Raw genomic sequence first — 10,430 nt, 5'->3', positions numbered from 1 at the left:
GTCCTTAACTTCATATGTGCAGCGTAAATGTTAAGGACATAGTATCCTTAACTTCATGTGTGCAATATAAATGTTAAGGACATAATGTCCTAACTTGCATTTGCACCTTCCGTTATTAAACTTTAGGACATCATGTCCTTAACTTCATATGTGCAGTATAAATGTTAAGGACATGGTGTCCTTAACTTCATGTGTGCATTGTAAATGTTAAGGACATAGTGTTCTTAACTTTATGAGTATTGTGTAAATATTAAGGATATGGTGTCCTTAACTTCATGAGTGATGTGTAAAATATTAAGGACATGGTATTCTTAACTTCATGAGTGATGTGTAAAATATTAAGACATGGTTTATCCTTAATATTTACACAACACTCATGAAATTAATGACACCATATCCTTAATATTTACACATCACTCATGAAGAAAGGGTAAAAATGACTTTTTGTATCGATTTTAATAGAGTAATGGCTATTTTTGCTCAACATTAAAAATACTGGCTAAAAAATAAATACCACTTAAAAAAGTGGCCATACCACGCCATTTCTTGCAGATCCGAAGTGAATCACAATTGGGCTTAAAGTGGAGCCCGATGCACTAAAACACTTTTGAAGGAGCAGGCCTTTACATATATGAGGCTACGAACTTCAAAGCCTTCAAAACCCCAAGTTGAAGGTGTAACTTCGCATGGGCCAGATATCCAGGCCCAATGCTTCTGAGAAAAACAACATCCCAAAGACAATCCAACCAACTTTCATACTTCATCACAAAAATGGAAATAACAACAAATTATTTCAAAACAATAACACACAATTGGCCAGATATTTTCTTTTAAAAAAAAAAACAATTATTACAATACTCGGTTTTGCATCAGGAAACATGAGCTTTGTGGCAACAGCCTAATCTATGAACCATTATTATACAATTCCGAAATTAGGCACTACTAAACATGTGGTTTACGTCTTTCCCGGCCTTTGGATCCCTGATTCAGCAACCAATTTTGACTCACAAACACTTATGGCTGCACAGGCAAATTACTTCACACTCAAATCCTCAGGAAATTCTTCTTAGCAATGAAACTGTGATGCCTCTCGCAAACAATTAACAATTGGATCGATGAACCACTGATTTTTGCTATAATTGAATGTACAATTTTCATGTTTAGTAGGCAATCAAAACATAATATCATGTGAGGAAATCATTTATATCTTAACGAATCAAGCTCTATTGAACAATTAGGATTAGATTATGCTAAACAATCAACACATTGCAATCTGAATTCATAAACATTCTGGTGATGCTAAAGCAGGATCGAGACAGCAAATTCAAACAAGTAATAGCAAGTAAACTGAAAACACAGTCACGTTTTATTGTGAATCAAGGAGAAAATACAGATTTAGAATGTGTACCTAGACTTGAAACAAGCTAAAATAGCCAAATAAAGGCAAAACAGAGGAATGGAGTTCAGCAAGTCCAGAAAAACAAATTCAGCAGCCAAACAGCTCCTTTACATCTTCAAATATCAATGAAATCCCAGAAACAATGAAGTAGAAGAGCAGAAATCGAACTAGCTTTTAAATCCTCCTTTGGTTTCTGTTTTGGTTTTGTTTTGAGCTTTTTTTTGTGTTTTTTTTTTATCTAGATTTGAATTCCAGAAAATTGTTTCAGCTTTTGCTAGGGTGAGATGTGTGTGAGTGAGGAAAGGAGAGTGAAATAGGGAATGAAATGAAATGGGGAGTGCGTGAGTGAGAAGTCAGAGTGAATGGGGAGTGTACTATTTTTATAACTGAACTAGTGAATTTGCTTCGTCTAAAATACACGCAAAAAATAATCCAAGACGTTGACAGCCAATGATTCTAATCTTCTTTGTACTATTGGAAGCATTTGGTTTTGAAGCAGAGAATAATGGTAATCAAATAAGTTGGTTTAATAAAACACAAACATATAAGGGATACATTTGCAGCTGTAATTTGAAGATAGACGGAATAATCGAGAGCTCGTCAAAGGCAAACCAGAAAATCTAACGTATTTGTCAAAGGCAAACCAAAAAGAGAAGAAAATTTAGGATGAAAAGACTTGAGCCATTAGCCATGGTGTTGGTCCCTTTAACTTCACTTTCGCTTCCGAATTCACACTTGCTTCATAAAGAATCTGTTACCATTTGAAATGGTAACTTCAATTCAAGTCTGCCATATTAGCAATTTAATTTTCCTATCCAACTTCTGTTATTCCCGCCAATATTGCTGTATTTGTAAATAATAATTCTGCAAAATATAAGTTAACGTAATAAAACAATAATAAATTCGAGCCCACTGAATTCACAGTGTTTCCTTAAGGAATTTAATCCCCTCCTAGTACCCAAGGTAATGGATTATTTCCTCCCAGGATAGAACGAATAACACACTGGTGTAGCGGTACTTCAAACCCCAGTGTTTCAGCGAACACAAAGTTCGGTAGCAAATCACACTTACAGTTGCTTTGTTTGAAGTTAAAAACAATGCAGAACGAAGGAGTATAAACTCAGAAAATCGTATGAAAATGCTGAGAGGAAGGAGTGCAATGTATAGCCAATTTGTTGAGCGAATTGTATGTTGTGTGTTGAGTGTCTTTCTTCAACATCTGCTGCACATATATATAGCAGCCAGTGTTGAAGAAGACCAAACGTCCACCCTCCATGGTGGAGCAAGCATTAGCTTGTTTGTGGAGCAAGCACTTCATGTTTGTGGAGCAAGCACATTCATGGTGGGAAGAGCATTAGGCGGCTGCCAAATGGTCAATACACGGATTGAAAAATATCCGTTACAAATGCGGATAATCTTACGTTAATATTTACTATTAACAAATAAATTTGGTCCAAAAAATTAATCAATCAATCGATCATTTGACCAAATCCGAATCCGAATCCGAATCCGAATTCGAATCCGAAGCCGAAGCCGAAGCCGAAGCCGAAGCCTTAGCCGTAGCCGAAGCCGAGCCGAGCGAGCGACGACGACGGCGCGAGGCTTGCTTTCTTCTTAACTCTTTAAGAGCTACAAGAAGAGCAATTATATATATATACCCACCAAAAATGTCTTCCTCTTCCAATATGGGACAATGTCTCATTGTCAAGAGGGGGAAACTTAAAATTTTACTCAAAATTTTATTTTTCCTCCATTTCCCATTCACCCTCATTTTAAGAATATTTCATCTTAAAAACAAAACCTCAACAATCCCCCACATGAATGGGGAATGGCTATATCACGGAAGTATGCATGGAAAAACTGTGTGATTTACAAGTAAGGATTAATCGCATCTGGATAAGTAGGTTTTCCTTTGAACTTTCCGTAGTAAACTTATGTCGGATATACTCGGTCAATCGGTAGATTTGATATCTTTGAACCGTCGATCTTTGGTGTATACCTAGACAACCATAAGTCACACAATCAACCCTTAACCGTCTTTGGTTCTCATTGTTGTGTTCGTTTCAGCCATGAACACCGCCTGATTTCATAAATGCGTAGAGAACTCGCCTTACAAAGTTCTCCTTGAAGCGGCTAACACTTCACACTTACATAGGTGATTCCTAAACGTGTCATCCTGTAGATACACTATTTGATATACCCCGTATCAAATTTAAAAATCATTAAAAAGCCTTAATGCTTTATCCTTGGTACTGAACATTGTCTCATCACGAGAACGGACTAAAATTTTATTTGACAATGCTGAACCGTCATTAATGACTTTGTTTGATCTCCTTGAACCTAGATCTTGGGATCTCCAGTCTTCTAGGTAGAGTTACCGCCACAATGACTTGTTCTCGGCCATAGCTCCATTCCCCTTGATGATTTCTCAACTACCTCTCTAGTTAGGCCTTTTGTAAGTGGATCCGACACATTATCACTTGACTTTACATAGTCAATCGTGATAATTCCTCTAGAGAGTAATTGCCTAACGGTTTTATGTCTTCGTCGTATATGACGAGATTTACCATTATACATAACGCTCCCAGCCTTTTCAATTGCCGCTTGACTATCACAATGTATGCATATTGGTGCCAACGGTTTGGGCCAAAATGGAATGTCTTCCAAGAAATTCCGGAGTCATTCAGCTTCTTCACCGGCTTTATCTAAGGCTATGAATTCAGCCTCCATTGTAGAGCGGGCAATACATGTTTGTTTGGACGACTTCCAAGATACCGCTCCTCCACCAATAGTGAATACATATCCACTCGTGGACTTAGAATCAGTTGAACCGGTGATCCAATTTGCATCACAGTATCCCTCAATCACCGCAGGGAAATTACTGTAGTGCAATTCAAAGTTCTGGGTATGTTCTAAATATCCCAAAACTCGTTTCATTGCCATCCAATGAGATTGGCCTGGATTGCTCGTATATCGACTCAGTTTACTTATAGCACAAGCTATATCTGGTCGTGTACAATTCATAATATACATTAAGCATCCCAACACACGAGCATAATCCAATTGTGATATGCTTTGGCCTTTGTTCTTTGCTAATGCAAGATTCACGTCAATTGGAGTCTTTGCAACTTTAAAGCCCAAGTGCTTGAATTTTTCAAGTACTGTCTTAATATAATGAGATTGTGACAATGCCAGACCTTGAGGAGTCTTATGGATCTTAATTCCCAGAATTAAATCAGCAACTCCCAAGTCTTTCATATCAAACTTACTTGCTATTGAGCATACGCTTAGTAGCATTTATGTTGGCAATGTCATTACTCATTATCAGCATATCATCCACATATAGGCAAACAATGACTATGTGATTTGGAACATTTTTAATGTACACACATTTATCACATTCATTTATTTTAAAACCATTTGACAACATTATTTGGTCAAATTTCGCATGCCATTGTTTGGGTGCATGTTTTAGTCCGTAAAGAGACTTAACAAGTCTACATACCTTCTTTTCTTTACCTGGAACCACAAACCCTTCAGGTTGTTCCATGTAAATTTCTTCCTCCAACTCTCCATTCAAGAATGCAGTCTTAACATCCATTTGATGAATTTCAAGACCATACACTGCAGCTAATGCTACTAACATCCGTATGGACGTAATTCTTGTAACTGGAGAGTATGTATCAAAGTAGTCTAGACCTTCTCGTTGTCTATACCCTTTGACTACGAGCCTTGCCTTGAATTTATCAATAGTGCCATCATCTTTGATTTTTCTCTTAAAAATTCATTTAGAACCCAAAGTTTTATTTCCAGGAGGAAGATCAACCAATTCCCATGTATGGTTGTTCAATATCGATTCTATTTCACTATTGACTGCCTCTTTCCACAACAATGATTCCGAAGAAGTCATAGCTTCTTTAAATGTTTGAGGCTCATTCTCCAATAAGAAAGTCACAAAATCTGGTCCAAATGAAGTAGACGTTCTTTGACGTTTACTACGTCTTGGATTCTCCTGATTACATGTACTTTCTTTTGTTTCTTCCCGAGGTAGTTTAGATCCTTCACCAAACGACTCACATTCCTTTTTATACGGATATATATTTTCAAAAAACTCAGCATTATCTGATTCTATAACCGTATTATTATGAATGTTGGGATTTTCTGATTTATGAACCAGAAATCGATATGCTTTACTATTTGTCGCATATCCTATGAAAACACAATCAACGGTTTTCGATCCTATCTTTACCCTTTTGGGTTTAGTAACTTGCACTTTTGCCAAACACCCCCACACTTTAAAGTAATTCAAGTTGGGCTTCCTTCCTTTCCATTTTTCATATGAAATGGATTGTGTTTTGCTATGGAGCACTCGATTAAATACATTTCGTTGGTTCTCCACTTGTTCAACATCTGCATTAATTCCACCATTTCCCCTAGTGTAATGAACAAAAATAGTGCCATCTTAATTCCTACATCTTCCTTATTATGGCAGTTGCACCATTTAGGGCTGGCAAGTGGGTCGGTCCAAACGGTTCCGGGCTCAATTTAAACGGGCCAAACGGGTCCCGGTCCTAAACATGCTTTTTCTAAGGACCAGCCCGGGACCGGGACCGGGACCGTTTGGTCCCGGGCTAAACGGGCTAAGTGGGCCCAATATTATTTTTATTTTTTATAAATAAATAAATAGATATTAGAGACAAAAGGATGTTAAAATAAATATCTAAGATGTATATATATTCGAATATATATAGTATATAAGATGTATATATAGTATATCGATATGATAAGCTATATATACATCTTATATACTATATATAAAATGTATATATAGTATAGTATATATATTAAATGTATATATATATATATATATATATATAGTATAGTATAGTATATATATTAGTCTAAAGACAAAAGGATGTTAAAAATAATATCTAAGTCTAAAGACAAAAATATTGTAAAGAGATATGCCTTGTAATTTTATTATAGCATTAAAAAATATGGCAATATCTTTCTTAGTCTTCATCCCCCTATGGAATGAGCACAACAAGGTGCTAATACCACCATTGAGAAGAAAAAGAAACTAATCAAGATGTGCCAAAATATAAGTTACATAATACATACTAATTTTTGTTCATACAAGTTACATGGTATCTCTTACAAACTTCATAAATCTATCAAGGTCCGGAGGAATTTCCGTTGGTGGTGGCGGAAAAGTTGCTTGGTCATCGCCACTTCCGGGCGAAGCAACATCCTCCGCAAGTTCAGCTAGCATTTCTTCATAAGCTTTGTCTTCATCTGGTTGTGATTCAGCAAGTCCAAAATTTCTTCTTTCCGACCGGATCCAATCTCTGAAAAGTACTGATTTTTTCAAACTCTCCCTCATAGACGCTCTATAATCACCGAGTTGAAGTCTTGCTTGACTGAAAGCGCTCTCTGATGCCACTGTTGAAGCTTGAATAGTTAAAATGTCTCGGGCCACCCTTGAAAGAACCGAAAAGTATTTTTCTTTGTCCTTCCACCATTCCAAAAGATTAAAGGAACCGTCGGGATTCACTTCCTCAATTCCCTGCGACAAATAAAATTCAAACTCATTTAGTTGTGAAAAATCACTACTACTAGAACCTTGAGAACCCCTAAATCCCACCCAAGCATTAAGTGCTCTTACTCCCGCAGTTCTTTTAGATGATTGAGAATTAGAAGAAGAATGAGTTGGAACATTTGGTCTAACTTGATTTAATGCAACTTAATAAGTATTAAAAATAGTTTGAGCATTTATTCTAATTGAGGCTATTGTTTCCGGAAGTTGGAGACAATTCCTCATACACAGTCATGATTATTTTCTCTTGATGCGACACTAAAGCTAAAAGTTTCATATTAGAATTACTGTTTTCGAACAAAAATATAACTAAGATCTTTAACACAGTTCCATTAAAACTCCATTAACCGAGCCAAAATCATCCTTCATCAGCTTCCAACTTTGACCACTAAATCTTTCTATCCTAGCTGAAACTAACCTCAAGCAGGACTACAGAAGAGTAAACTTAAATTAACATTCATCACACCAAACTGTGCACCGATTCGCCGGGTTGAATTCATGCAATATTTATATTATCATTAAAAGATACATGTTATCTTCATCCTCCAAGTAGCAATATCACATTGAACATCATGGAGTTGTGAATTAAAGAAAAACAATGATTTGCTAATGGAAAAATAACTCTAAAACAATAATCATAACCAAAAAAAATTTCATATTACTTGTCCAATGCTTCCAAAAAGTTCTTGGAGTTCTTCAACGGTAACATCAGGCATATTTGAGTTGCTGGGCTACCCTGACCACCACCACGGACATCAGATCAAAAATTTCCACCATAACCAACATCGCTAACAGGTGAGGGGATATGATGCAGGTCCAGTACTACTGTAACTTGCAGGCAGAGTAATTGCGTCTTTGGCATAGTCTGATTCCCACTAAAACTGACAGACGGTGAAAGCTGTGAATTGGTAAAATCACAAAATGAGAATTTATTTCGTAACCTGAAGCTTATGCAAGGTTATTAAATAGGAAAAAGGAATTAAATATTAGAATTATAACTGTATTTATGTGAGGATTAAAATGGAGTGTCCTTTAGGGGAAAAAAGATAAAAAAGAAGATTGAAAATAAACCAAATTGTAATTGTGAATAATTCTATATTATGGTGGGATATGGCAGTTTGAGGACATTAGCACGATTTTAATCATTCAAACAACAACAATCACTCACACTAATATAACCAAAAACTATGTCTAGATTAAACAAATTATCTTTTTGTCTTCTACATTTAGGTTTTACTCTTAGCGCAAAGTAAACGGCAACTCCGAATAGCTGCTATTATCTCCAAAAAAGAAAAATCGTTGCAATTTCTTTGCAATTTGTTGGTAGAAGAACACAACTGCAAGTAAAGTTAAATAACTTAACCAAAATTAATGTGTTCCGAACCTCACAATGGGAAAATCAAGAGGAGAACGGCGAATCGTCTTCTCTTCTTCCGGCGCCATAAGCACGATTTGTGAAGTCCGCTGAAAGGACGATACATAAGTCCGTCTCCAAAAAGCATATAAACAACGGTTTAGGAAAAAGGAATTAAATATAAGACCAACGAATGATAACAATGGTTGATCTTTTGCTACAAATACTGGAAAAAAAATGCTTCTCTTCTAATTTGTGATTGAACCTGCAAGAAAGCTTGAAATTTTTGTGACAGCATGTATTGATAACACAGGCCAAGATCGGTTTTCCTATTAAAATAAATAAATCAAAAGAGCAAAAAGTGAAGACTATCAGATTTGAAGCAAGAATTTTTTATCGAATTAAAAAGAAAAAGGTACCCGTCTTCATGGATGATGGAGGAAAAGTGGAACTCTCTTTTTATCCATGGAGAGAAAAATGAGATATTAGCGTTTGAAATTGTTGTCATCAAAGAGGAAGAAGAAAGGGTTTTGGTAGAAATTAATGGCTATTACTACCAATGAAGGAAGAATGAAACGGTTGGGTTTCTCAATTAAATTAATCGGTAAATTATAAAAGAAGAAATTTATTACTCCATTGAATAAGGTAAATGAGAAAAAAGAAGAGAAAACTCAAAAAACGGAGAAAAAAAATAAAGGCAATTGCTGATCAATTAGGCATGCCACATCAGCGGGTAATGTCCCTGTTATATATATATATATATATATAGCATCTTTCGATTATTCCTCTTTTCTTTTACCCCTCCTAATTTCTGTAATTTACTCCCCAAGGTCCCAGCCCCTACCTCTTTCTTTTCTTTATTGCTAAATAGTCCTTTTCTATTCTCTTCTATAAACTTCTAAATCAGTTACAGAATATATTCCCCCAAGCTAAATTCCCCAATTACCCCTTCATCTCCCTGTTTTTACCAATGACTAGACCCAAAGTGCCTAGGCCTCAAACTATATTGACCAAAAGTACCAAACCATCACAAACCATACCAAACTAGGACACAAGGTTGACAAACAGCTAATTTTCAAATTCAACTTGAGCCACTAAACAAATTATTACTGTAAAAGTTAAAACAAGCTTAAAAACTCGACTAAACTAATTATCAGGCATATAGCTTCTATTTTGATCATGTTAACATTTGAAAATCTAATTATTATGAAAACACATGAAAATTACTGATTACTTGACTAAACTAATTAGGTGAATCATCAGTTGACTAACTAATAAAAACTAAAGAAGAAGAGGAGAAGAATACCATCTTGGAGCCCGAAATTGGACGGCAAGGGAATCAGTGAAGTTTGGCCGAAACTCCGCTGGCCATGCGGTTAATTCGAAATCATCATCAATCGACTGCTCTTGACAAAAACAGTCAAGTGATATCGATTTTGAAATCAACAAACCCGAACTAGAGGAAAATCGAAGAAAGGCGAATTACTCTTTCTGAGAAAACTCATATCTTAAAATGGGGAAAATGTATGGGGATTTGAGAGACGAGATTAGGGGGCTTTGAAAGAAGAGGGGACGAAGATTGTTTGGTGAAGATTTGGGCGGATTTGGAGGTGGCCCGCCGCCGTAGGCGATTCCCGGCAGGTGGCGGAGAAAAGCGGAGGGGAAATGGGGGTGAAGAGAGGTCTGTGGAGTAGGGTTAGGACTAATCCGACAGTTTTAAGGGGATGGATGACTAGTTCCAGACCGTTGGATCAAATTTGATGAACGGTGGAGATTAGATGGCCCTTAAAGCGACGTCGTTTGGGTGGTCTCTGGGTCAAAGGGGTGTGGACCGGGTATGGGAGTAAGCTTGGGGCGAAATTTATGCAACTGGGCCGTCTTGAAGGTTTGGCCCAGTTCAAGTGCAGGATCAACAACTCTAGTGATAAAATGACCCTCTATAGCCCCTCAAAATTTTAATAACCCGTATTTTTTTTCATTGACACGAAATGTCTCTTCAGCCAAAATATATTATATTTAATAACCCAAAATATCTATTTTATATATTTTTTATATAGTACCAGTCTATTTTGTATATTTTT

The 10,430-nt window shown here is 36.3% G+C and overlaps 1 protein-coding gene across 15 annotated transcripts; it reads right to left on the bottom strand.

The window, feature by feature from the left end:
- Positions 1 to 6,491: 6,491 nt before the first annotated feature.
- Positions 6,492 to 10,047, bottom strand: LOC107764896 (uncharacterized). Of its 15 annotated transcripts, none has more exons than XR_001643319.2 (5): positions 8,769 to 9,603; positions 8,615 to 8,678; positions 8,385 to 8,459; positions 7,658 to 7,893; positions 6,492 to 6,965 (listed from the first exon to the last, which is right to left on the bottom strand). XR_001643319.2 is itself a non-coding variant. In XM_075221913.1 (5 exons), the coding sequence occupies exons 4-5, from the start codon at positions 7,709 to 7,711 to the stop codon at positions 6,540 to 6,542; spliced, it is 480 nt and encodes a 159-aa protein (XP_075078014.1). In that variant the 5' UTR covers positions 7,712 to 7,893; positions 8,380 to 8,459; positions 8,615 to 8,678; positions 8,769 to 9,583; the 3' UTR covers positions 6,492 to 6,539. The 15 variants fall into 15 exon arrangements, 13 of the variants coding, with proteins under 13 accessions (XP_075078014.1, XP_075078013.1, XP_075078015.1 ...); XR_012694970.1 differs by having other exon boundaries at positions 8,385 to 8,484; positions 8,769 to 9,602; XM_075221913.1 differs by having other exon boundaries at positions 8,380 to 8,459; positions 8,769 to 9,583.
- Positions 10,048 to 10,430: the final 383 nt, after the last annotated feature.

Source organism: Nicotiana tabacum, chromosome 9 (genome assembly GCF_000715075.1).
Source record: "Nicotiana tabacum cultivar K326 chromosome 9, ASM71507v2, whole genome shotgun sequence".
NCBI classification, from domain to species: Eukaryota; Viridiplantae; Streptophyta; class Magnoliopsida; order Solanales; family Solanaceae; genus Nicotiana; species Nicotiana tabacum.
This window is presented reverse-complemented; position numbering and strand designations above follow the sequence as displayed.

What these genes read in the sequence shown, in the direction of transcription:
- LOC107764896 (XM_075221912.1), bottom strand. Translation starts at nt 7,711, where the DNA reads ATGCCTGATGTTACCGTTGAAGAACTCCAAGAACTTTTTGGAAGCATT. An exon ending in TTTTTGGAAGCATTGGACAA is followed by an intron (nt 6,966 to 7,657) that starts GTAATATGAAAT and finishes TATTTGTCGCAG; the next exon opens with GGAATTGAGGAAGTGAATCC.